Source organism: Phalacrocorax carbo, chromosome 29, assembly GCF_963921805.1.
Source record: "Phalacrocorax carbo chromosome 29, bPhaCar2.1, whole genome shotgun sequence".
Lineage (NCBI taxonomy): Eukaryota > Metazoa > Chordata > Aves > Suliformes > Phalacrocoracidae > Phalacrocorax > Phalacrocorax carbo.
Genome location: NC_087541.1, coordinates 921,493 through 946,769, shown reverse-complemented (window position 1 = coordinate 946,769; position 25,277 = coordinate 921,493). Strand labels below are relative to the sequence as shown.

Sequence of the window (25,277 nt, the reverse complement as noted above, 5' to 3'; positions counted from 1 at the left end):
AAAAACCACCATTATGGAACCAGAACTTCGGTTTGGACCCAAAAAGCTCCGGTTTGGACCCAAAATTCTTCCTTATGGAACCAGAACTTCAGTTTTGGACACAAAATCTCGCAGCCAGAGGCAGGGATGGGCTGGGGGGAGATGTGGGGCAGGGAGAGGTGTGGGGCAGGGAGAGCTGTGGGACTGGGAGAGGTGTGGGTCACAGCTGTGGGTCAGGGGGAGCAGTGGGTCACGGTTAGCTGTGGGGCAGGGAGAGCTGTGGGTCACAGTTAGCGGTGGGTAAGGGAGAGCTGTGGGTCAGGAGGAGCCGTGGGTCACAGTTAGCTGTGGTTCCTGGGAGAGCTGTGGGGCAGGGAGAGCTGTGGGTCACAGTAAGCTGTGGGGCCAGGAAGAGCTGTGGGGCAGGGAGAGCTGAGGGTCAGGGAGAGCTGTGGATCACAGCTGTGGGGCAGGTAGAGCTGTAGGTCAGGGAGAGCTGTGGGGCAGGGAAAGCTGTGGGTCACAGCTGTGGGTGAGGGAGAGCTGAGGGGCAGGGAGAGCTGTGGGTCACGGTTAGCTGTGGGTGAGGGAGAGCTGTGGGTCAGGGAGAGCTGTGGGGCAGGGAGAGCTGTGGGTCACAGCTGTGGGTCAGGGAGAGCTGTGGGTCAGGGAGAGCTGTGGGTCACAGTAAGCTGTGGGGCCAGGAAGAGCTGTGGGGCAGGGAGAGCTGTGGGTGAGGGAGAGCTGTGGATCACAGCTGTGGGGCAGGTAGAGCTGTAGGTCAGGGAGAGCTGTGGGTCACAGTTAGCTGTGGGTGAGGGAGAGCTGTGGGGCAGGGAGAGCTGTGGGTCACGGTTAGCTGTGGGGCAGGGAGAGCTGTGGGTCAGGGAGAGCTGTGGATCACAGTTAGCTGTGGGTCAGGGAGAGCTGTGGGTCACAGTTAGCGGTGGGTAAGGGAGAGCTGTGGGTCAGGGGGAGCCGTGGGTCACAGTTAGCTGTGGTTTAGGGAGAGCTGTGGGTCAGGGAGAGCTGTGGGTCACAGTAAGCTGTGGGGCCAGGAAGAGCTGTGGGGCAGGTAGAGCTGTGGGGCAGGGAGAGCTGTGGATCACAGCTGTGGGGCAGGTAGAGCTGTAGGTCAGGGAGAGCTGTGGGTCACAGTTAGCTGTGGGTGAGGGAGAGCTGAGGGGCAGGGAGAGCTGTGGATCACAGCTGTGGGGCAGGGAGAGCTGTGGGTCACGGTTAGCTGTGGGGCAGGGAGAGCTGTGGGTCAGGGAGAGCTGTGGATCACAGTTAGCGGTGGGGCAGGGAGAGCTGTGGGTCGGGGGAGCCGTGGGTCACAGTTAGCTGTGGTTTAGGGAGAGCTGTGGGTCAGGGAGAGCTGTGGGTCACAGTAAGCTGTGGGGCCAGGAAGAGCTGTGGGGCAGGGAGAGCTGTGGATCACAGCTGTGGGTGAGGGAGAGCTGTGGGGCAGGGAGAGCTGTGGGTCACAGCTGTGGTTTAGGGAGAGCTGTGGGGCAGGGAGAGCTGTGGGTCACAGCTGTGGGTCAGGGAGAGCTGTGGGGCAGGGAGAGCTGTGGGTCAGGGAGAGCTGTGGGTCACAGCTGTGGGTGAGGGAGAGCTGTGGGTCACAGCTGTGGGTAAGGGAGACCTGTGGGTCAGGGGGAGCTGTGGGTCACAGCTGTGGGACTGGGAGAGCTGTGGGGCAGGGAGAGCTGTGGATCACAGCTGTGGGGCAGGTAGAGCTGTAGGTCAGGGAGAGCTGTGGGTCACAGTTAGCCCTGGAGCAGGGAAAGCTTTGGGCAGGGTGAGGTGTGAGGCATGGAGAGGTGTGGGGCACAGAAATCTATGGGGCAGGGAGAGCTGTGGGTCACAGTTAGTTGCGGGTCAGGGAGAGCTGTGGGTCACAGTAAGCTGTGGGGCCAGGAGAGCTGTGGGGCAGCGTTAGCTGTGGGTTGGGCAGGATGAGCTTAGGGGCAGGGAGAGCTGTGGGTCACAGCTGTGGGGCAGGGAGAGCTGTGGGTGAGGGAGAGCTGTGGGTCACAGAAATCTGTGGGGCAGGGAGAGCTGTGGGTCAGGGAGAGCTGTGGGTCACAGTTAGCTGTGAGTCTGGGCCAGCTGTGGGGCAGAGAGAGCTGTTGGTTATCGTTAGCTGTGGGTCAGGGAGTGCCGTGGGGCTGTTAGAGCCGTGGGGCAGGAGCACTGTGGTCACAGTTAGCCATGGGGCAGGGGGAGCCGTGGGTCACAGTTAGCTGTGGGGCAGCGGGAGCGGTGGGTCAGGGAGAGCTGTGCGTCACGGTTAGATATGGGGCAGGGAGGTCTATGGGTCAGGGCGAGCTGTGGGTCTGGGCCAGCTGTGGGGCAGGGCAAGCTGTGGGTCACAGTTAGCTGTGGGGCAGGGAGTGCCATGTGGCTGGTAGAGCTGTGGGGCACGAGCGCTTTGGGTCACGGTTAGCTGTGGGTCAGGGAGAGCTGTGGAGCCAGGAGTGCTGTGGGGCAGAGTTAGCTGTGGGGCAGGATGAGCTTAGGGGCAGGGAGAGCTGTGGGTCACGGTTAGCTGTGGGGGAGGGAGAGCTGTGGGTCATGGGGAGCCGTGGGTGACAGGGAGCTGTGGGTCACAGTAAGCTGTGGAGCCAGGAGAGCTGTAGGTCAGGGAGAGCTGTGGGTCAGGGAGAGCTGTGGGTCACAGTTAGCCGTGGGGCAGGACGAGCAGTGGGGCAGGGAGAGCTGTGGGGCCAGGAGAGCTGTGGGTCAGGAAGAGCTGTGGGTCACTGATAGCTGTGGGGCAGGTAGAGCTGTGGGTCACGGTTAGTTGTGGGTGAGGGAGAGCTGTGGGTCAGGGGGAGCTGAGGGTCACAGTTAGCTGTGGGTCACAGTAAACTGTGGGTCAGGGAGAGCTGTGGGTCACAGTTAGCTGTGGGTCACGGTTAGCTGTGGGTGAGGGAAAGTTGTGGGGCCAGGAGAGCTGTGGGTCACAGCTGTGGGGCCGGGAGAGCTGTGGGTCACAGTTATCCATGGGGCAGGGAGAGCCGTGGGTCACAGTTAGCCTTGGGGCAGGACGAGCTGTGGTTCAGGGAGAGCCGTGGGGCACAGAAACCTACGGCGCAGGGACATCTGTGGGGCAGGGCGAGCTGTGGGGGAGGAGGCGTCGTGCGCCACGCCCTGTGGGGCGGAGCCTTTGCAGCCCCGCCCCGCTGCCATGGGGCTGGCCTGACCCCGCCCCCCCCTTCCCGCCCCACAGCCGCCGCCTCCTCGCCCTCCGTCTTCCCCCTCACCACCTGCTGTGGGGCGCCGGTCGGCCCCATCACCCTGGCCTGTTTGGTGATTGGCTACAACCCGGGCCCCGTCGCCGTCACCTGGGGCGGGGCCGCGGGCGGAGTCACCACCTTCCCGCCCATCCGTGACGTCAGCAGCGGCCTCTACGCCCTCAGCAGCCAGCTCCACCTGCCCCACGGCGCCCAGCCCCACGCCTACACCTGCAGGGTCACCCATCCCCCCACCGGCAGTGACGTCACCAAGGAGGTCAAAGGTAAGGGGGCGGGGCGGGGTGGGAGGGCGGCCGTTGGACCATCCGAGCTCCGCCCACTCCCACCCCCCTCGCCCAGCCCCATAAGTTGTGTGCGAGGAGGTGGGGGCGTCCCCAAACCCCATGGGCCAGCGGAGGCTCCTCCCCCTTCCATGACCCACATGAGGAAGTGGGGCGTCCTCAAACCCCATTGGCCAGCGGAGGCTCCTCCCCCTTCCATGACCCACATGAGGAAGTGGGGCATCCTCAAACCCCATTGGCCAACAGAGGCTCCTCCCCCTTCCATGACCCACATGAGGAAGTGGGGCGTCCTCAAACCCCATTGGCCAACAGAGGCTCCTCCCCCTTCCATGACCCACATGAGGAAGTGGGGTGTCCTCAAACCCCATTGGCCAACAGAGGCTCCTCCCCCTTCCATGACCCACATGAGGAAGTGGGGCGTCCTCAAACCCCATTGGCCAGCGGAGGCTCCTCCCCCTTCCATGTCCCACATGAGGAAGTGGGGCGTCCTCAAACCCCATTGGCCAGCGGAGGCTCCTCCCCCTTCCATGTCCCACATGAGGAAGTGGGGCGTCCTCAAACCCCATTGGCCAGCGGAGGCTCCTCCCCCTTCCATGACCCACATGAGGAAGTGGGGCGTCCTCAAACCCCATTGGCCAATGGAAGCTCCTCCCCCTTCCATGACCCAAGCCATGAGGTGGGGCATCCTCGAGCCCCATTGGCCAGTGGAAGCCCCTCCCCTGACCCCTCCCCCCCCCCCCCCCGCAGTGTGCGAAGCTCCGGCCACTCCCGTCGCTCCAGAAGTCAAGGTCCTCTACGGCGGCTCCTGCTCGGCCAATCAGGGCCAAGAGTTGGTGGAGCTCCTCTGCCTCGTCACCGGCTTCTACCCGCCCCCCGTGGAAATCGAGTGGCTGGTGAACGGCCAATCAGGTCACGTGCTGGGCACCCGGGAGCCCATGTGGCAGGAGCAAGGGGGCGGAGCCTACTCGACCACCAGCCGGGCCAACGTCACGCAAGAGGATTGGCTGGAAGGGCTGACCTACACCTGCCAGGTGGAACATCCGGCCAGCGGCGCCACCATCCAGGCCCACGCGCGGAGCTGCTGCGGTGAGGTCACGGGCGGGGCCGGGGGCGGGGCCGCGGCGGGCGGGGCTCGGGCGGCCATCTTGGGTGGCGCCGATGGAGAGCGTTGGGTGTCAACGTTGGGTGTCGCCAATGGAGACTGTTGGGTGTCAACGTTGGGTGACAACGTTGGATGGCGCCAATGGAGACCATTGGGTGACAACGTTGGGTGACAACGTTGGGTGGTGCCATTGGAGAGTGTTGGGTGTCAACATTGGGTGGCAACGTTGGGTGTCGCCAATGGAGACTGTTGGGTGACAACGTTGGGTGGTGCCATTGGAGAGTGTTGGGTGTCAAAGTTGGGTGGCACCAATGGAGAACGTTGGGTGTCAACGTTGGGTGTCACCAATGGAGAACGTTGGGTGTCAACGTTGGGTGGTGCCAATGGAGACCGTTGGGTGTCAACGTTGGGTGTCAAAGTTGGGTGGCACCAATGGAGAATGTTGGGTGTCAACGTTGGGTGTCAACATTGGTTGGCGCCAGTGAAGGTTGGGTGTCACACGGAGACCGGTGGGCGTCAACGTTGGGTGTCAACGTTGGGTGTCAACGTTGGGTGTCAAAGTTGGGTGGCACCAATGGAGAATGTTGGGTGTCAACGTTGGGTGTCAACGTTGGTTGGCGCCAGTGAAGGTTGGGTGTCACACGGAGACCGCTGGGTGTCAACGTTGGGTGTCACACGGAGACCGCTGGGTGCCCACCCCCACCCCCCACGGGGACCGCGGGAGGCTGGCGGCCCCACCCACCCCCCTCCCTTCCCCCCCCCCCTTCTGCCCGCAGACGGCGACCCCCTGCGCTCCTCCCCCATCCTCCTCTACGTCCTGCCCCCGCGCGTGGGCGACCTCTACATCAGCCGCCTCCCCAAGCTCCGCTGCCTGGTCACCAACCTCCCCAGCGACTCCGGCGTCCAGCTCCTGTGGATCCGCGAAAAGCCCGGCTTAGTTAGTCCCGACTTCTTAGACCTCCAAGAGCAGTTTAACGGCACCTACACGGCCACCAGCTCCTTGCCCATCACCACCGAGGACTGGGAAGCCGGCGAACGCTTCACCTGCGTGGTGAAACACGCCGACCTCGTCGTGCCGCTCAACAAGACCATCTCCAGGCGCACCGGTAAGCCCCGCCCCCCCGCCCGCTCCCCTGAAACCCCGCCCACTTTAGAATGACCACCATCTTCCAACACCTCCCCCCCCGCCCCCAAAACAGCCCTTAAAAACACTCGTTTTAGCCCAAAAACCAATTGGCTTCTTCGTCCGGGCAAGGTCAACCCCCACCATCTTCCACCACCTCCCCCCACCCCCAAATTCCCCTTAAACCCGCCCCTTTTGACCCAAGAACCAACCGGCTTCTCTCATGCAGGCAAGGTCTCCACCCCCACCATCCTCACCTTCCCGCCCCACCCCTCCGAAACCGGCCAATCCCAGCTCACCCTCACCTGTTACGTCCACGGGTTCCACCCGGAGCACGTCGAGGTCAAGTGGCTGAAGAACAACCAAGACGCCCCCGCGGGCACTTACGTCACGACCCCGCCCCTGAGGGAGGGGCCTAAGGAAACCACCTACTTCCTGTACAGCAAGATGGCCGTCGCCGCCGCCTCCTGGTTGGCCGGCGACTCCTACAGCTGCGTCGTCGTCCACGAGGGGCTGCCAATGAAAATCGCCAAGCAGGAAGTGCGGAAAAGCCCCGGTAATTGAGCGGCGGGGCCACGCCCACTTCCTGCCCCGCCCCTTTAAGCCTCGCCCAACCCATCCCAGCTTTGGCGATGACCTCATGGACCTTCCGAGCAGCCAATAAAATGCGAGCGGGCTCGTCTCGCACCGCCAGGAGTCCGCGGCGTGATGTCATTGGGCGGCGAAGGGGGGAAGGGGGCGGGACGTGGCGGGGTGGGAGGGGCGAGGCAGGAACAAAGAGCTGCTTCCCCATTGGGTGGCAAAAGGGAGGCGGTCCCGCGCTCGGAAGGCCACGCCCTCTGCCGATAGAACGGGGCGGCGCCGGCTCGGGCGGGGCTCGATGGGGTGCGGTGAAGGCCCCGCCCACCCCCTCACACTTCCCCAACCAATCAGATGCAGGAGTGGGTTAAAGCGTCGCCTCCCGGCCCCGCCCGGGAGCCAATGGGGTCCGTTTCCCCGCTGAGGGAAGGGGTGGAGCCCCGTTTCATCCAATCCTAGGGCGGGGCAGGGCGGGGCGGGGTGAGGCAGGGTGGGGGAGGGGTGGGAGTCGGAGGTTGACGGGCCCAGGTGGGCGTTTCGCCAAGGGGTGGCTCCGCCCCTTGCGTGGGGCAGGGTGGGAAGGGCAGCGGAGGAGGGGCTTCGGGGCAGGGCGGGGCTTCGGTCGGTCGGTCGGTCGGTCGGTCGGTTGGTTGGTTGGTCGGTCGGTTGGTTGGTCGGTTGGTTGGTCGGTCGGTTGGTTGGTCGGTCGGTCGGTCGGTCGGTCGGTCGGTGGGTCGGTCGGTTGGTTGGTTGGTCGGTCGGTGGGTCGGTCGGTTGGTTGGTTGGTTGGTCGGTCGGTCGGTCGGTCGGTCGGTCGGTTGGTTGGTCGGTCGGTCGGTGGGTCGGTCGGTCGGTCGGTCGGTTGGTCGGTCGGTCGGTCGGTCGGTCGGTCGGTGGGTCGGTCGGTTGGTTGGTTGGTTGGTTGGTCGGTCGGTCGGTCGGTCGGTCGGTCGGTCGGTCGGTCGGTCGGTTGGTCGGTCGGTCGGTCGGTCGGTGGGTCGGTCGGTCGGTCGGTCGGTCGGTCGGTTGGTCGGTCGGTCGGTTGGTCGGTCGGTCGGTCGGTTGGTCGGTTGGTTGGTCGGTCGGTCGGTCGGTTGGTCGGTCGGTCGGTCGGTCGGTCGGTCGGTCGGTCGGTTGGTCGGTCGGTCGGTGGGTCGGTCGGTTGGTTGGTTGGTTGGTCGGTCGGTCGGTCGGTCGGTCGGTTGGTCGGTCGGTCGGTTGGTTGGTTGGTTGGTCGGTCGGTCGGTCGGTCGGTCGGTCGGTCGGTCAGTCGGTCGGTCGGTCGGTTGGTTGGTCGGTCGGTTGGTTGGTCGGTCGGTCGGTCGGTCGGTCGGTTGGTTGGTCGGTTGGTTGGTCGGTCGGTTGGTCGGTTGGTTGGTTGGTCGGTTGGTTGGTTGGTCGGTTGGTCGGTCGGTCGGTCGGTCGGTTGGTTGGTCGGTTGGTTGGTTGGTCGGTTGGTTGGTCGGTCGGTCGGTTGGTTGGTTGGTCGGTCGGTCGGTTGGTTGGTCGGTTGGTTGGTCGGTCGGTTGGTCGGTCGGTTGGTCGGTTGGTCGGTCGGTCGGTCGGTCGGTTGGTTGGTTGGTTGGTCGGTCGGTTGGTTGGTTGGTCGGTCGGTCGGTCGGTCGGTCGGTCAGTCGGTCGGTCGGTCGGTCGGTCGGTCGGTCGGTCGGTCGGTCGATAGGTCGGTCGGTTGGTTGGTTGGTCGGTTGGTCGGTCGGTTGGTCGGTCGGTTGGTCGGTCGGTCGGTCGGTCGGTGGGTCGGTCGGTCGGTCGGTCGGTCGGTCGGTCGGTCAGTCGGTCGGTGGGTCGGTCGGTCGGTCGGTCGGTGGGTCGGTCGGTCGGTCGGTCGGTTGGTCGGTTGGTTGGTTGGTCGGTTGGTTGGTTGGTCGGTCGGTTGGTCGGTCGGTCGGTCGGTCGGTCGGTCGGTCGGTCGGTCGGTCGGTCGGTCGGTCGGTCGGTCGGTCGGTCGGTCGGTCGGTCGGTTGGTTGGTTGGTCGGTCGGTGGGTCGGTCGGTTGGTTGGTTGGTCGGTCGGTTGGTCGGTTGGTTGGTTGGTCGGTCGGTCGGTTGGTCGGTCGGTTGGTTGGTCGGTTGGTTGGTCGGTCGGTCGGTCGGTTGGTCGGTCGGTCGGTCGGTCGGTCGGTTGGTTGGTTGGTCGGTCGGTCGGTTGGTCGGTCGGTTGGTTGGTCGGTCGGTCGGTCGGTGGGTCGGGAGGTTGGTCGGTCGGTCGGTCGGTTGGTCGGTCGGTCGGTTGGTTGGTTGGTCGGTTGGTCGGTCGGTCGGTCGGTCGGTTGGTTGGTTGGTCGGTCAGTCGGTCGGTGGGTCGGTCGGTTGGTCGGTCGGTGGGTCGGTCGGTCGGTCGGTCGGTTGGTCGGTTGGTTGGTTGGTCGGTCGGTTGGTTGGTTGGTTGGTCGGTCGGTTGGTTGGTTGGTCGGTCGGTCGGTCGGTCGGTCGGTCAGTCGGTCGGTCGGTCGGTCGGTCGGTCGGTCGGTCGGTCGGTCGATAGGTCGGTCGGTCGGTCGATAGGTCGGTCGGTCGGTTGGTTGGTTGGTCGGTTGGTCGGTCGGTTGGTCGGTCGGTTGGTCGGTCGGTCGGTCGGTCGGTGGGTCGGTCGGTCGGTCGGTCGGTCGGTCGGTCGGTCAGTCGGTCGGTGGGTCGGTCGGTCGGTCGGTCGGTGGGTCGGTCGGTCGGTCGGTCGGTTGGTCGGTTGGTTGGTTGGTCGGTTGGTTGGTTGGTCGGTCGGTTGGTCGGTCGGTCGGTCGGTCGGTCGGTCGGTCGGTCGGTCGGTCGGTCGGTTGGTCGGTCGGTCGGTCGGTCGGTCGGTCGGTCGGTTGGTTGGTTGGTCGGTCGGTGGGTCGGTCGGTTGGTTGGTTGGTCGGTCGGTTGGTCGGTTGGTTGGTTGGTCGGTCGGTCGGTTGGTCGGTCGGTTGGTTGGTCGGTTGGTTGGTCGGTCGGTCGGTCGGTTGGTCGGTCGGTCGGTCGGTCGGTCGGTTGGTTGGTTGGTCGGTCGGTCGGTTGGTCGGTCGGTTGGTTGGTCGGTCGGTCGGTCGGTGGGTCGGGAGGTTGGTCGGTCGGTCGGTCGGTTGGTCGGTCGGTCGGTTGGTTGGTTGGTCGGTTGGTCGGTCGGTCGGTCGGTCGGTTGGTTGGTTGGTCGGTCAGTCGGTCGGTGGGTCGGTCGGTTGGTCGGTCGGTGGGTCGGTCGGTCGGTCGGTCGGTTGGTCGGTTGGTTGGTTGGTCGGTTGGTTGGTTGGTCGGTCGGTTGGTCGGTCGGTTGGTCGGTCGGTCGGTCGGTCGGTCGGTCGGTCGGTCGGTCGGTCGGTCGGTCGGTCGGTCGGTCGGTCGGTCGGTTGGTCGGTCGGTCGGTCGGTCGGTCGGTCGGTTGGTTGGTTGGTCGGTCGGTCGGTCGGTCGGTCGGTTGGTTGGTTGGTCGGTCGGTTGGTCGGTTGGTTGGTTGGTCGGTCGGTCGGTTGGTCGGTCGGTTGGTTGGTCGGTTGGTTGGTTGGTCGGTCGGTCGGTTGGTCGGTCGGTCGGTCGGTCGGTCGGTTGGTTGGTTGGTCGGTCGGTCGGTTGGTCGGTCGGTTGGTTGGTCGGTCGGTCGGTCGGTCGGTTGGTTGGTTGGTCGGTCGGTCGGTCGATAGGTCGGTCGGTCGGTTGGTTGGTTGGTCGGTTGGTCGGTCGGTCGGTCGGTCGGTTGGTTGGTTGGTCGGTCGGTCGGTTGGTCGGTTGGTTGGTCGGTTGGTTGGTTGGTCGGTCGGTCGGTCGGTCAGTCAGTCGGTCGGTCGGTCGGTCGGTCGGTCAGTCGGTCGGTCGGTTGGTTGGTTGGTCGGTCGGTTGGTTGGTCGGTCGGTCGGTCGGTCGGTTGGTCGGTCGGTCGGTCGGTCGGTCGGTGGGTCGGTCGGTTGGTTGGTTGGTCGGTCGGTCGGTCGGTCGGTGGGTCGGTCGGTTGGTTGGTTGGTCGGTCGGTTGGTCGGTCGGTCGGTTGGTTGGTTGGTTGGTCGGTCGGTCGGTCGGTCGGTCGGTCGGTCGGTCGGTCGGTCGGTTGGTCGGTCGGTCGGTCGGTTGGTTGGTTGGTCGGTCAGTCGGTCGGTCGGTCGGTCGGTCGGTTGGTTGGTCGGTCGGTCGGTTGGTCGGTCGGTCGGTCGGTCGGTCGGTTGGTCGGTCGGTCGGTCGGTCGGTCGGTTGGTTGGTTGGTCGGTTGGTTGGTCGGTTGGTTGGTCGGTCGGTCGGTCGGTTGGTTGGTTGGTCGGTTGGTTGGTCGGTTGGTTGGTTGGTTGGTCGGTTGGTTGGTTGGTCGGTTGGTTGGTTGGTCGGTCGGTTGGTCGGTCGGTCGGTCGGTCGGTCGGTCGGTTGGTCGGTCGGTCGGTGGGTCGGTCGGTTGGTTGGTTGGTTGGTCGGTCGGTCGGTCGGTCGGTCGGTTGGTTGGTCGGTCGGTCAGTCGGTTGGTCGGTCGGTCGGTTGGTCGGTCGGTCGGTTGGTCGGTCGGTCGGTTGGTTGGTCGGTCGGTCGGTCGGTCGGTCGGTCGGTCGGTGGGTCGGTCGGTTGGTTGGTCGGTCGGTCGGTCGGTCGGTTGGTTGGTCGGTCGGTTGGTCGGTCGGTCGGTTGGTCGGTTGGTTGGTTGGTCGGTCGGTTGGTCGGTCGGTCGGTCGGTCGGTCGGTCGGTTGGTTGGTTGGTCGGTTGGTCGGTTGGTTGGTCGGTCGGTCGGTCGGTCGGTTGGTTGGTCGGTCGGTTGGTCGGTCGGTTGGTCGGTTGGTTGGTTGGTCGGTCGGTCGGTTGGTTGGTCGGTCGGTCGGTTGGTCGGTTGGTTGGTTGGTCGGTCGGTCGGTTGGTCGGTCGGTTGGTTGGTCGGTTGGTTGGTTGGTCGGTCGGTCGGTTGGTCGGTCGGTCGGTCGGTCGGTCGGTTGGTTGGTTGGTCGGTCGGTCGGTTGGTCGGTCGGTTGGTTGGTCGGTCGGTCGGTCGGTCGGTTGGTTGGTTGGTCGGTCGGTCGGTCGATAGGTCGGTCGGTCAGTCGGTCGGTCGGTCGGTCGGTCGGTCGGTCGGTCGGTCGGTCGGTCAGTCGGTCGGTCGGTCGGTTGGTTGGTCGGTCGGTTGGTTGGTTGGTCGGTCGGTCGGTTGGTCGGTTGGTTGGTCGGTTGGTTGGTTGGTCGGTCGGTCGGTCGGTCAGTCGGTCGGTCGGTCGGTCGGTCAGTCGGTCGGTCGGTCGGTTGGTTGGTCGGTCGGTTGGTTGGTCGGTCGGTCGGTCGGTCGGTTGGTCGGTCGGTCGGTCGGTCGGTCGGTGGGTCGGTCGGTTGGTTGGTTGGTCGGTCGGTTGGTCGGTCGGTCGGTTGGTTGGTAGGTTGGTCGGTCGGTCGGTCGGTCGGTCGGTCGGTCGGTCGGTCGGTCGGTCGGTCGGTCGGTCGGTCGGTCGGTTGGTTGGTCGGTCGGTCGGTCGGTCGGTGGGTCGGTCGGTCGGTCGGTCGGTCGGTCGGTCGGTCGGTCGGTCGGTCGGTCGGTCGGTTGGTCGGTTGGTCGGTCGGTCGGTCGGTCGGTCGGTCGGTCGGTCGGTCGGTCGGTCGGTTGGTCGGTTGGTTGGTTGGTCGGTCGGTCGGTTGGTCGGTTGGTTGGTTGGTCGGTCGGTCGGTTGGTTGGTTGGTCGGTTGGTCGGTCGGTCGGTCGGTCGGTCGGTCGGTTGGTCGGTCGGTCGGTCGGTTGGTCGGTCGGTCGGTCGGTCGGTCGGTCGGTTGGTCGGTTGGTTGGTTGGTCGGTCGGTCGGTCGGTCGGTCGGTCGGTCGGTCGGTCGGTCGGTCGGTCGGTCGGTCGGTCGGTTGGTCGGTTGGTTGGTTGGTCGGTCGGTCGGTCGGTTGGTCGGTCGGTCGGTCGGTCGGTCGGTTGGTCGGTCGGTCGGTCGGTCGGTTGGTCGGTCGGTCGGTCGGTCGGTCGGTCGGTCGGTCGGTCGGTCGGTCGGTCGGTTGGTTGGTCGGTCGGTCGGTCGGTCGGTCGGTTGGTCGGTTGGTTGGTCGGTTGGTCGGTCGGTCGGTCGGTCGGTTGGTTGGTCGGTTGGTCGGTCGGTCGGTCGGTCGGTCGGTCGGTCGGTCGGTTGGTCGGTCGGTTGGTCGGTCGGTCGGTCGGTCGGTCGGTCGGTCGGTCGGTCGGTCGGTCGGTCGGTTGGTCGGTCGGTGACTTGGTTAGTGCCCTGTTCGCTCGTTAGTGGGTGGGTGGGTTGGTTAATGGGCGGGCTGGGGGCCGGGAGCTGGGCGGTGGCCGCGGGGGCGGGGCCGTGAGGGCCTCTGGTCGCTTGATTGGTCGGTCGGAGACTGTGGGGACAGACGGAGGGGCGGGGCGGAGAGCCGGGGGGGCGGGGCGTGAGGGGGTGATGGACAGCGGGACAGACAGACGGGGGGGCGGCGCCTCCGGGGGGGAGGGACAGACAGACGGACAGGTGGAGGGTTGGAGCCTCCAGGGGTGGACGGACAGAGGGACGGGCGGAGGGGGCGGGGCCGAGAGGGGGAGGGCGGGGCCAGATGATTGGCGGGACCCTACCGAGCCGGGTGGGCGGAGCCTGTGGCTGGAGATTCCAGCGGGGGTGGGATTGGGGGTGGGGGGAAAGGGGGTGGGGGAGGGGGGCGGGGTCGGACAGACGGACGGGAGGTCAAAGGTCACCGCTGACCCCGCCCCTTCGCAGGGTTGGACCTATCGGCCGGGCTCTGCTTGGAGGAGACGGACAAGGAGCTCGACGGCCTCTGGGCCACCATCATCGTCTTCATCACCCTCTTCCTCCTCAGCGTCTGCTACAGCGCCACCGTCACCCTCTTCAAGGTGGGGCTTCGGGGGGGTGGGCGGGGCCAAGGGGGAGGGGCCACGGCGGCGCCACGCCCCCCCACCCCCAGCCTGACCCGCCCTTCGGCCTCGCCCAGGTCAAGTGGCTCTTCTCCACCGTCCTCTACCTCAGCCAGAGCCGCGGCCCCGCCCACCGCGACGGCCCCAAGGAGGGGGTTTAGGGCCACGCCCCTCCCCCGCCCCGCCCCTCCCCCCACCCCGCCCCCTAAACCCCCCCGTTCTGACCCAAAACGTGACGTCGTGTCCGTCCCTCCCCCAAATAAACCCGGCCCCGGCCCCGCCCCGGGTCTGTCGTCTGCAGGGGGGGGGAGGGGCGCTGTGGGGTGCTGTGGGGCGCTGTGGGGGGCTATGGGGGGCTATGGGGCGCTGTGGGGCGCTATGGGGTGCTATGGGGTGCTATAGGGTGGTGTGGGGCGCTGTGGGGCACTATGGGGTGCTGTGGGGGGCTATGGGGGGCTATGGGGCGCTGTGGGGCGCTGTGGGGCGCTATGGGGTGCTATAGGGTGCTATGGGGGCCTATGGAGTGCTATAGGGTGCTGTGGGGTGCTATAAGGTGCTGTGGGGTGCTATGGGGCGTTGTGGGGCACTGTGGGCGCTGTGGGCGCTGTGGGGCGCTGTGGGGCACTGTGGCATGCTATCGGGTGCTATAGGGTGCTATGGGGCACTGTGGGGCACTGTAGGGCGCTGCGGGGCGCTATGGGGCGCTATGAGGCGCTATGGGGTGCTGTGGGGTGCTGTGGGGTGCTATGAGGTGCAGTGGGGTGCAGTGGGGCGCAGTGGGGCGCTGTGGGTGCTGTGGGGTGCTGTGGGGTGCTATGGGGCGCTGTGGGTGCTGTGGGGCTCTGTGGGGTGCTGTGGGGTGCCCTATGGGGTGCTATGGGGCACTGTGGGGTGCTGTGGGGTGCTATGGGGAGCTGTGGGGTGCCCTATGGGGTGCTGTGGGATGCTATGGGGTGCTATAGGGCGCTATAGGGTGTGTGGGGTGCTATGGGGTGCTGTGGGGGTCTGTGGGGTCTGTGGGTGCTATGTGGTGCTGTGGGGTGCCCTATGGGGTGCTATGGGGGTCTGTGGGGCGCTGTGAGGTGCTGTGGGGTGCCCTATGGGGTGCTATGGGGCGCTGTGGCATGCCCTATGGGGCGCTGTGGGGCACTATGGGGTGCCGTATAGGGTGCTATGGTGTGCTGTGGGGTGTCCTGTGGGGTGCCCTATGGGGTGCTATGGGGTGCTGTTGGGCGCTGTGGGGCCGCCCATCCCCCAGCGGGCGCAGGGCTCTGGGTGCTCCCCTGGGACCTCCGGGGGGGGGAGGGGCGGGAAAAGGGGAAGTTGGGGGGCGGGGGGGGGAGGGGCGCCTACCCAGGGCGCCGTGGGGCGGAGGAGTGCGGGCCCCACGCCCCGGCTATGGGGCAGGAGAGGGGCCGCCGTGGGGCAGAGGGGCCCTGAGCCGCGCCCAGGCGGGTAAGGCCTGACCCCCCACCCTCCTCTTCTATGGGGCTGGGAGGTGTGGGGCAGGAGGGGGCTCTATGGGGCTGGGGGGTCTCTATTGGGCGGGGGGGGGCTCTATGGAGCTTGGCAGTGTGGGGCGGAGGGGCTCTATGGGGCTGGAGGGAGGTTTCTACGGGGCAGGGGGGACCTCTATGGGGCAGAGGTGGAATATGGGGGCCCTATGGGGCAGGAGATGCTATAGGGTGGGGGGGGACTAAACTGTACTAAGGGGTCCCTATTGGTCAGGGAATCTATGGGTCAGGGGATTCTATGGGGCAGGGGATTCTATGGGGGAGAGGGAGCCGTGCTGCAGCGTGGGGGTCCCTATGGGGCAGGAGAAGCTATAGGGTGGGGGGGGCTGAACTGTAGTAGTGGGTCCCTATGGGGCAGGGAATCTATGGGGCGGGGAATCTTGGGCAGGGATTCTATGGGGCAGGGGGAGCCGTGCTGCAGTGTGGGTGTCTCTATGGGGCAGAGCTCCCTATGTGGCAGGGGGGGGCTAAGCTGTAGTAGAGGGTCCCTATGGGGCAGGGGCTCCCTATGGGACAGGAGACACTATAGGGCTGGGGGGTTTAAGCTGTACTAAGGGGTCCCTATGGGGCCGGGGATTCTATGGGGCAGGGGGTGCTTATGGGGCAGTGAGGGCTCTCTATGGGGCAGGGGGGGTTTCTATGGGGCAGGGATCAGCTAGGCTGGATTTGGGGGACCCTATGGGGCAGTGAGGCCTCCTATGGGCAAGGAAATCTATGGGGCAAGAAAATCTATGGGGCAGGGGGAGCCGTGCTGCAGAGTGGGGCTCCCTATGGGGCAGGAGACCCTATAGGGTGGGGGGGGGGGGTAAGCCGTAGTAAGGGGTCCCTATGGATCAGGAATTGCTTATGGGGCAGGGCTTCCTATGGGGCAGGGGGGCCTAAGCTGTAGTAGGGGGTCCCTATGGGGCAGGGGATTCTATGGGGCAGGGGGTGCTTAAGGGACAGGGCTCCCTATGGGGCAGTGAGGGCTTCCTATAGGGCAGGGAATCTATGGGGCAGGGGGTTCTCTATGGGGCAGGGATCAGCTAGGCTGGATTTAGGGGACCCTATAGGGCAGTGAGGCCTCCTATGGGGCAAGAAAATCTATGGGGCAAGAAAATCTATGGGGCAGGGGGTTCTATGGGGCAGGGGGAGCCATGCTGCATTCTGGGGCTCCCTATGGGGCAGGAGACCTTATAGGGCGGGGGCGGCTAAACTGTAGTAAGGGGTCCTTATGGGGCAAGTGAATCTATGGGGCAGGGGATTCTATGGGGCAGAGGGAGCCGAGCTGCAGTGTGGGGTCCCTATGGGGCAGGGGGTTCTATTGGTCAGGGATTGCTTATGGGGCAGAGCTGCCCATGGGGCAGGGGGGCCTAAGCTGTAGTAAGGGGTCCCTGTGGGGCAGGGGTTACTATGGGGCAGGGGATTCTATGGGGCAGGGGTTCCTATGGGGCATGGGAATCTTTGGGGAAGGGGGTTCTATGGGGCAGGAGGAGTTGAGCTGCAGTGTGGGGGTCCCTATGGGGCAGGGGATCTATGGGGCAGGTGAATCTATGGGGCAGGGGGAGCTGAGCTGCAGTGTAGGGGTCCCTATGGGGCAGGGGGTCTGAATGGGGCAGGGGATTCTATGGGGCAGGGATTCTATGGGGCAGGGGGTCCCTATGGGGCAGGGATCAGCTAGGCTGGATTAGGGGACCCTATAGGGCAGTGAGGGCTCCCTATGGGGCAGGGGGTTCTATGGGGCAGGGATTCTATGGGGCAGGGGGAGCTGAGCTGCAGCGTGCTGTCCCCATGGGGCAGCAGATGCTATAGGGCAGGGGGGGGCTAAGCTGAAGTAAGGGGTCCCTATGGGGCTGGGGGTTCTATGGGGCAGGGGGAGCCGTGCTGCATCGTGGGGCTCCCTATGGGGCAGGAGACCCTATAGGGTGGGGGAGGGCTAAGCTTTAGTAAGGGGTCCCTATGGGGCAGGGAATCTATAGGGCAGGGGGTGCTTATGGGGCAGAGCTCCCTATGGGGAAGGTGGGGCTAAGCTGTAGTAGGGGGTCCCTATGGTTGAAGTGAATCTGTGGGGCAGTGGATTCTATGGGGCAGGGGGAGCAGAGCTGCAGTGTGTGGGTCCCTATGGGGCAGGGGGTTCTATGGGGCAGGGGATCTGTGCTGCAAGATGGGGCTCCCTATGGGGTAGGGGAATCTATGGGGCAGGCGGTGCTTATGGGGCAGGGCTCCCTATGGGGCAGTGAGGGCTCCTTATGGGGCACAGGGGGCTAAGCAGTAGTAGGGGTCCCTATGGGGCATGGCATTCTATGGGGCAGGGTGTCCCTATGGGGCAGAAGACACTATAGGGCTGGGGGGTTTAAGCTGTACTAAGGGGTCCCTATGGGGCAAGGGAATCTATGGGGCAGGAGGTTCTATGGAGCAGGGGGTGCTTATGGGGCAGTGAGGGCTCTCTATGGGGCAGGGGGGTTTCTATGGGGCAGGGATCAGCTAGGCTGGATTTGGGGGACCCTATGGGGCAGTGAGGCCTCCTATGGGCAAGGAAATCTATGGGGCAAGAAAATCTATGGGGCAGGGTGTTCTACGGGGCATGGGGAGCCATGCAGCAGTGTGGGGCTCCCTATGGGGCAGGAGACCCTATAGGGCGGGGGGGCTAATCTGTAGTAAGGGGTCTCTGTGGGGCAGGGAATCTATGGGGCAGGGGGTTCTATGGGGCAGGAGCTCCCTATGGGGCAGGGGGATCAGTACGCTGGATCAGGGGGGCCCTATAGGGCAGTGTGGGGCCCTATGGCGCAGGGGATTCTATGGGGCAGGGGGTCCCTATGGGGCAGGGATCAGCTAGGCTGGGTTAGGGGACCCTATATGGCAGTGAGGGCTCCCTATAGGGCAGGGGAATCTATGGGGCAGGGGAATATATGGGGCAGGGGTTCTATTGGGCAGGGGGAGCTAAGCTGCAGTGTGGGAGTCCATATGGGGCAGGGCTCCCTATGGGGCACGGGGGGCTAAGCAGTAGTAGGGGTCCCTATGGGGCATGGCATTCTATGGGCAGGGTGTCCCTATGGGGCAGGGATCAGCTAGGCTGGATCAGGGTGTCCCTATGGGGCAGGAGACACTATAGGGCTGGGGGGTTTAAGCTGTACTAAGGGGTCCCTATGGGGCCGGGGATTCTATGGGGCAGGGGGTGCTTATGGGGCAGTGAGGGCTCTCTATGGGGCTGCGGGGTCTCTATGGGGCAGGGTGTCCCTATGGGGCAGGGATCAGCTAGGCTGGATCAGGGTGTCCCTATGGGGCAGGAGATGCTATAGGGCTGGAGGGTTTAAGCTGTACTAAGGGCTCCCTATGGGGCAAGGGATTCTATGGGGCAGGGGGTGCTTATGGGGCAGTAAGGGCTCTCTATGGGGCAGGGGGAGCTGTCCTGCTGCGTGGGGATCCCTATGGGGCAGGAGACCCTATAGGGCGGGGGGCGGGGGGGGGCAAGCTGTAGTAGGGGGACCCTATGGGGCAGGAAATATATGGGGCAGGAGCTCCCTATGGGGCAGGGATCAGCTAGGCTGGATCGAGGGGCCCTATAGGGCAGTGTGGGGCCCTATGGGGCAGGGGATTCTATGGGGCAGGGGGAGCTGAGCTGCAATGTGGGGGTCCCTATGGGGCAGGGGAATCTATGGGGCATGGGAATCTATGGGGCATTTGGTTCTATGGGGCAGGGGGTGCTTATGGGTCAGGGCTCCCTATGGGGCAGTGAGGTCTCCCTATGGGGCATGGGGGGCTAAGCTGTACTAAGGGGTCCCTATGGGGCAAGTGAATCTGTGGGGCAGGGGGGCCTAAGCTGTAGAGGGGGGTCTCTATGGGGCTGGGGATGTCTCTATGGTGCTGGGGGGTCTCTATGGGGCTAGGGATGTTTCTATGGGGCTGGAGGGGCTCTATGGGCCTGAGGATGTCTCTATGGGGCTGGGGGAGCTCTATGGGCCTGAGGATGTCTCTATGGGGCTGGGGGGTCTCTATGGGGCTAGGAATGTTTCTATGGGGCTGGGGGGTCTCTATGGGGCTGGGGATGTTTCTATGGGGCTGGAGGGGCTCTATGGGTCTGGGGATATCTCTATGGGGCTGGGGATGTTTCTATGGGGCTGGGAGGCTCTATGGGTCTGGGGATGTTTCTATGGGGCTGGGGGAGCTCTATGGGCCTGAGGATGTCTCTACGGTGCTGGGGGGTCTCTATGGGGCTAGGGATGTTTCTATGGGGCTGGGGGGGGCCTCCCTTCCCCCCCTCCCCCCCCGGAAACCCCGCCCTCATTTCTCCCCTCTCCCTCCCCGTTCCAGTCAAGGTCACCGCCCCCAGCCTCTTCCCATTGGTCGCCTGCCCCGCCGGCCCCGCCCCCCCGGCGGCCGTGGCCTGTCTGGTGGACGGTTACTTCCCGGAGCCCGCGGAGGTGACGTGGGAGGGCGGCCCCTCCCCCACCGCCGCCCGCACCTTCCCCGCCCTCCAGCGCCCCACGGGCCTCTTCACCCTGAGCAGCCGCCTCGCCCTGGGCGGGGCCAGCCCCGCCCACCTGCGCTGCACCGCCCGGCACCCGCCCTCCGGCACCACCCGCACCGCCGACCTCGCAGGTAGGTGCCCCGCCCCCCACGGCGATGGGGGCGCCCCTCCCCCGCCCCCCACGGCGTCACCGAGCCGGGTTTGCTGCTCCGGCCTTGCACGGGGCTGCGGCGACCTTGGCCTTGCGGTTGCACCGAGCTCTGCCGCGGGTGCGGAGGCGGCGGGCGGGGCCGCCCCGCCCCCGCTGAGCCCTCCCCCCCCCCCCCCAGCACTCCCCCCCGGCAGAGCCCCCACCGCCGCCCTCTTCCACTCCTGCTCGGCCGCCCACGTCCGCCTCGTCTGCCTGGTCACGGGCTTCTCGCCGGCGCCCGTCGGGCTCCAGTGGCTGGAGGATGGGCGGGGCCTGGAGGCCACGCCCCCGCCCGAGCCCGCGGCCGCCGAGGCCGCCGGCGGCACCTTCCGCCTCAGCGCCTACCTCAACGTCTCCTTGGCCGACTGGCAGGAGAAGACCTACGCGTGCAAGGTCACCCACGGCGCCACCGGCACCGTCACGGAGGCCGTCGGCGGCCGCTGCTCCGGTGAGAGACCGAAGGGGGCGGGGCCGGGGGGGCGGGGCCGGGGGGGGACCCGACCTTGGGTTGGGTGGTGGCGTCTCCATAGGGTTCACCCCCAAGAGTTGAGTTGGGGTCTCCAATGGTCTTGGGTTGACCCAAGGTTGAGTTGGGTGGTGGCATCTCCATTAGCTTCACCCCCAAGAGTTGAGTTGGGGTCTCCAATGGTCTTGGGTTGACCCAAGGTTGAGTTGGGTGGTGGCATCTCCATTGGCTTCACCCCCAAGAGTTGAGTTGGGGTCTCCAATGCTCTTGGGTTGACCCAAGGTTGAGTTGGGTGGTGACATCTCCATGGGCTTCACCCCCAAGAGTTGAGTTGGGGGTTCCAATACTCTTGGGTTGACCCAACGTTCAGTTGGGGTCTCCAATGCTCTTGGGTTGACCCAAGGTTGAGTTGGGTGGTGGCATCTCCATTAGCTTCACCCCCAAGAGTTGAGTTGGGGTCTCCAATGCTCTTGGGTTGACCCAAGGATGAGTTGGGTGGTGGCATCTCCATTGGCTTCACCCCCAAGAGTTGAGTTGGGGTCTCCAATGCTCTTGGGTTGCCCCAAGGCTGCCTTGCCTGGCCCCCCCTCCATGCGACGCCCACCCCCCTCCTTTCCAGCCTCCCCATTGGACGGCAGCAGCATCCGCGTCTTCGTCCTGCCCCCCACCCCCTCCGAGCTCTACATCTCCCAGAGCCCCCGGCTCCGCTGCCTGGTCACCAGCCTGCCCAGTGACGAGGGGCTGGAGGTGACGTGGAGGCGGGGCCTCGGCGGGGACGTCCTGACCCCCGCCGGCCCCGGCCAATGGCTGCCCCAGTACAACGGCACCTACAGCTACGTCAGCGAGGTGGGCGTGGCCACCCACGAGTGGGAGAGCGGCCGCGCCTTCGCCTGCGTTGTCCGGCACCGCGACCTGCCGGCCGACGTCGTCCGCACCGTCGCCAGGAAGCCCGGTGGGTGGGGGGAGGGGCGGGGGGTGGGGGAGGGGCGGGGGGTGGGGGGGGAGGGGCGGGGGGGGAGGGGGAGGAGGGATGTGATGGGGGTGAAGGGAAGGTGGGGGCGGGGGAGGGGGGAGGGGCTGGAGGGGGGAGGGGCCTGAGGGGGGAGGGGCGTCGCCTTGTGCCCACCCACCCCACCCCCACCCCCCTCGGTGAGTTGCGTCATGGGTGGGTCGTGTTGTGGGCGGGGGATCTGTCATGGGTGGGGCGGGCCCCATAACTTGGGGTTCAGGGCCTTCAGGTGTGGGTCAGGCCCCATAACTTGGGGTTCAGGGCCTTCAGGTGTGGGTCAGGCCCCATAACCTGGGGGGTCAGGGTCCCTCAGGCGTGGGTCAGCCCCATAACTTGGGGATCAGGGACCCTCAGGTGTGGGTCAGGCCCCATAACTTGGGGGTCAGGGGCCCTCAGGCGTGGGTCAGCCCCATAACTTGGGGATCAGGGGCCCTCAGGTGTGGGTCAGGCCCCATAACTTCGGGATCAGGGTCCCTGAGGCGTGGGTCAGCCCCATAACTTGGGGGTCAGGGGCCCTCAGGCGTGGGTCAGCCCCATAACTTGGGGTTCAGGGTCCCTCAGGTGTGGGTCAGGCCCCATAACTTGGGGTTCAGGGCCTTCAGGCGTGGGTCAGCCCCATAACCTGGGGGTCAGACCCCACTCCCCCCCCTCCCACCCCCCTCCCACCCCACCCCCCTCCAGCCCCACCCCCACCCCCGCAGCCCCCCCCGCCCCTCCCCCACCCCCGCGTGACCGCCCCTCCCCCGCAGGCACCCGCCTGGCCCCCAGCGTGTACCCGCTGGGCCCCTCCCCCGAGGAGCTGAGCAGCAACAGCGACAGCGTCACCCTGACCTGCCTCGTGCGGGGCTTCTACCCCGACGACATCTCGGTCGAGTGGCAGCTCGACCACGCCCCCCTGGAGGCCTCGGCCTATGACGTCACGCCGCCGGCCCGCGAGAAGCCGGGCGACGCCCGCTACTATCTCTACAGCCGATTGGCCGTCGGCAAGGCCCAGTGGGCGGGCGGGGCCCGCGTCGCCTGCATGGTGGTCCACGAGGGGCTCCCCATGAGGTTCATCCAACGGGCGTTCACCGCCACGCCCGGTAATAAGTGAGGCGCTGATTGGCCGGTCGGCCCTGCCCGACACGGCCCCGCCCCCCTGCCTCCAAAAAGAGGGGGGCGGGGGGGGGGATGGCGGGGGGGGGGGGAGGGGGATGAATAAAGGCGAAGAAGAGAGGCGTGGCGTCTGGCTGTGAGAGTGGGGGAGGGGCGGGGTGGGGGAGGGGTGGGCGGGGGAGGGGGAGGGGAGGAAAGGGGGGGTGGACGGACAGACAGCGGAGAGGAGGGGGAGGGGGGCGATGCGTCGTCTGGGGGTGGCGATGTGGGGGGGGAGGGGGTGGGGGAGGGGGAGGTGGGGGATGGGAGAGGTGGGGGAGGGGAGAGATGGGGAGGAGGTGGGGGAGGGGGGAGATGGGGAGGGGGAGATGGGGAAGGGGGGAGATGGGGAGGGGGGAGATGGGGGAGGGGAGAGATGGGGAGGAGATGGGGAAGGGGGGAGATGGGGAGGGGGGTGGGGGAGGGGGAGGAGATGGGGAAGGGGGAGATGGGGAGGGGGGTGGGGGAGGGGGAGGAGATGGGGAAGGGGGGAGATGGGGAGGGGGGTGGGGGAGGGGGAGGAGATGGGGAAGGGGGGAGATGGGGAGGGGGGTGGGGGAGGGGGAGGTGGGGGATGGGAGAGGTGGGGGATGGGAAGCAATGGGGGTGGGGGTGGGGGAGGTGATGGGGGATGGGCATATGTGGGGGATGTGGGGCGATGGGGGGTTGGCGAAGGGGCACCTGGCGAGCCCCGCATGGGGGTTGGTGGGCGGCCGGACGGACAGACGGACACCCGGGCGGGGGGGTCAGTGGACGTGTGGACGGACAGACAGCCCTGGAAGGGGAGGGGCGGGGGCGTGTGGCCCCCCGGGGGGCGTGGCCTCGCAGGGGTGGCCCGGAGGCGGGTCGGGGGTGACGCGCCCTCCCCCACCCAGGGGTTCTAGGGGGGGCGCGGGAGGGCGGGGCTTGGACAGGCGACCAATGGGGGCGTTGGATGGTCGATTGGTTGGTTGGTTGGCTGGAGCGATGATTGGTCGGTCGTACGATTGGCCGGCCAGCTGATTGGCTGACCAGTCAGATGATTGGCTTGTTGGTCAGCTGACCCGATGATTGGTTGGCCAGTTGGCCAATTGGCTGGCCACCTGATTGGCTGGCTGCGTGGATGATTGGTTGGCCATCTGATTGGATGGTCAGCCGGCCTGTTGATTGGTTGGTCAGCTGGCCCGTTGATTGTCCAGCCAGCTGATTGGTTGGTCAGCCGGCCCATTGATTGTCCAGCCAGCTGATTGGTTGGTCAGCCACCGGTTGATTGTCCGGCCAGCTGATTGGTTGGTCAGCCGGCCTGTTGATTGGTTGGTCAGCCGGCCTGTTGATTGGCTGGCCATCTGATTGGATGGTCAGCTGGCCTGTTGATTGGTTGGTCAGCTGATTGGTTGGTCAGCCGGCCTCTGGATTGGTTGGTCAGCCACCGGTTGATTGTCCGGCCAGCTGATTGGTTGGTCAGCTGGCCCGTTGATTGTCCGGCCAACTGATTGGTTGGTCAGCGGGCCCGTTGATTGTCCAGCCAGCTGATTGGTTGGTCAGCTGGCCCGTTGATTGTCTGGCCAGCTGATTGGTTGGTCAGCCACCAGTTGATTGTCTGGCCAGCTGATTGGTTGGTCAGCTGGCCTGTTGATTGGTTGGTCAGCCGCCGGTTGATTGTCCGGCCAGCTGATTGGTTGGTCAAGCAGCCTGTTGATTGTCCGGCCAGCTGATTGGTTGGTCAGCCGGCCCATTGATTGTCCGGCCGGTCGATTGGTTGCTCAGCCGGCCGGGGAGGGGGCGGGGCAAGGAGCCGCCGAGGGGCCGAGGCCCGGGGGCAGGTGTCGACCTCTGACCTTCCTCCTCCTCCTCCTCCTCCTCCTCCTGGCCCCTCCCCCCGCAGGGCTCGTCCTGCCCGAGGACCTCTGCCACGCCCCCGACACGCCCGAGGGGCCCTGGGACACCATCGCCGTCTTCATCACCCTCTTCCTCCTCAGCGTCTGCTACAGCGCCACCGTCACCCTCTTCAAGGTGGGCCCGGTGGCAGCAGCGGGGGGGGGGGTGGGGGGGCGGGGCCAATGCGGGGGGAGGGGCGGGCGAGGACGGACAGACGCCCTGACCACGCCCCCCCACCCCACCCCCATCCCCAGGTGAAGTGGCTCCTCTCCAGCATCATCCAGCTCAAGCAAGGCCCCGCCCCCGCCTACAAGAACGTCATCCACGGGGTGGTGTAGGGCGGGGCGGGTGGGCGTGTCCCCCACCCCCGAGCTGGCCGCCTCCTCCCATTGGCTGCCGCCGTTGAGGGACAGCCAACCCGCCCCACCCCCACAACACCACCCACCCCACCCCCCCCACGGTGGGAAGGGCGGGGGGAGGGGGGGTATCATGGGTGCTCGGGGAGGAAAGCGGGGTGCCGGGTGGAGCAGGCGGGGTGCTGGGTGCCTCCCTCTCCCCACCCCCACCCCCAGGTGTTTCCTGTCCCCGCCCCTCCCCCACCGCGGGGGGTGATGTCAGGCAGCACCTCAAAATAGCACCCTGGGGGGGGGAGCTGGGGGGGGGCGGGGATTGGGTCGCGCCGTGGGGCCGCAGCTGCTGGGTTAAGGCGGAGGCCACTGGGGCTACTGGGGGGTGGGGGGAGGGAGGGGACTGGCCAGTGGGGCTACCAAAGGGCCCCCCAAGGTGGTGGGGGAAGGGGGGGGTTGGCCAACGGGCAACCCAGTGGGGGATGTTGGCCAATGGGTTGCCCAAGGTGGGGGGGGGGGGGGGTGGGGGGAGGGAGGGGACTGGCCAATGGGCTACCAAAGGGGGGACGTTGGCCACCAGGTCTACCCAAGGAGGGGGGAGGAGGGCCCACAGGCTACCAAGGGGGGGGCATTTTGGCCACCAGGTCTACCCAAGGGGGGGGGGGAAGGGGGGGTTGGCCACCAGGTCTACCCAAGGAGGGATCTGGGCCCATGGGCTACCAAAGGGGGGGGGGAGATGAGCCACCAGGTCTACCCAAGGGTGGTGGGTGGGGCAAGGGATGGGCCACCAGGTCTACCCAAGGAGGGGGGAGGAGGGCCCACAGGCTACCGGGGTGGGGGGCGGGGGGTAACTTTGGCCACCAGGTCTACCCATGGGGCTGGGAAGGGCTGGGCTGCCTCTTTTCTCTTGAAAACCCACCGATTTCGGGCAAACCCACCCCCCCTCACCGTTGGCCCCTTATTTGCCTCCGCGCCAGCCCCTCCCTTCCTTGCGCCAAATTTAGGGCCCCCCCCACCCAAAATCGCCTTTTTTTCGCCTTGTTTTCGCCGCCCAACCCCTCACGTCCCGTCACCGGCCCTGCCCCCCGCTGCGAAAAATCACTATTTTTGGCTCCTTCGCCCCCAAATTTTTGCATTCGTTCCCAGTTTCGGCCTCGGAAGCTGCCCCGTCA

At 66.2% G+C, this 25,277-nt stretch overlaps 1 protein-coding gene and 2 gene segments (V, D, J or C); all 3 read left to right on the top strand.

Moving 5' to 3' along the window:
• OXA1L (OXA1L mitochondrial inner membrane protein) overlaps nucleotides 1–25,277 on the top strand; it is a 257,560-nt gene that overhangs the window by 149,333 nt on the left and 82,950 nt on the right. The gene's annotated exons all lie outside the window — the stretch shown is intronic.
• On the top strand, nucleotides 2,384–13,302 carry LOC135318264 (immunoglobulin heavy constant gamma 2-like). The segment is given in 7 exon segments: nucleotides 2,384–2,426; nucleotides 3,218–3,505; nucleotides 4,271–4,609; nucleotides 5,402–5,731; nucleotides 5,978–6,304; nucleotides 12,987–13,120; nucleotides 13,219–13,302. Coding segments are annotated over 7 exon segments (1,545 nt in total).
• LOC135318263 (immunoglobulin heavy constant gamma 2-like) lies at nucleotides 14,359–24,531 on the top strand. The segment is given in 7 exon segments: nucleotides 14,359–14,596; nucleotides 18,946–19,233; nucleotides 19,432–19,740; nucleotides 20,378–20,710; nucleotides 21,517–21,849; nucleotides 23,766–23,893; nucleotides 24,013–24,531. Coding segments are annotated over 7 exon segments (1,713 nt in total).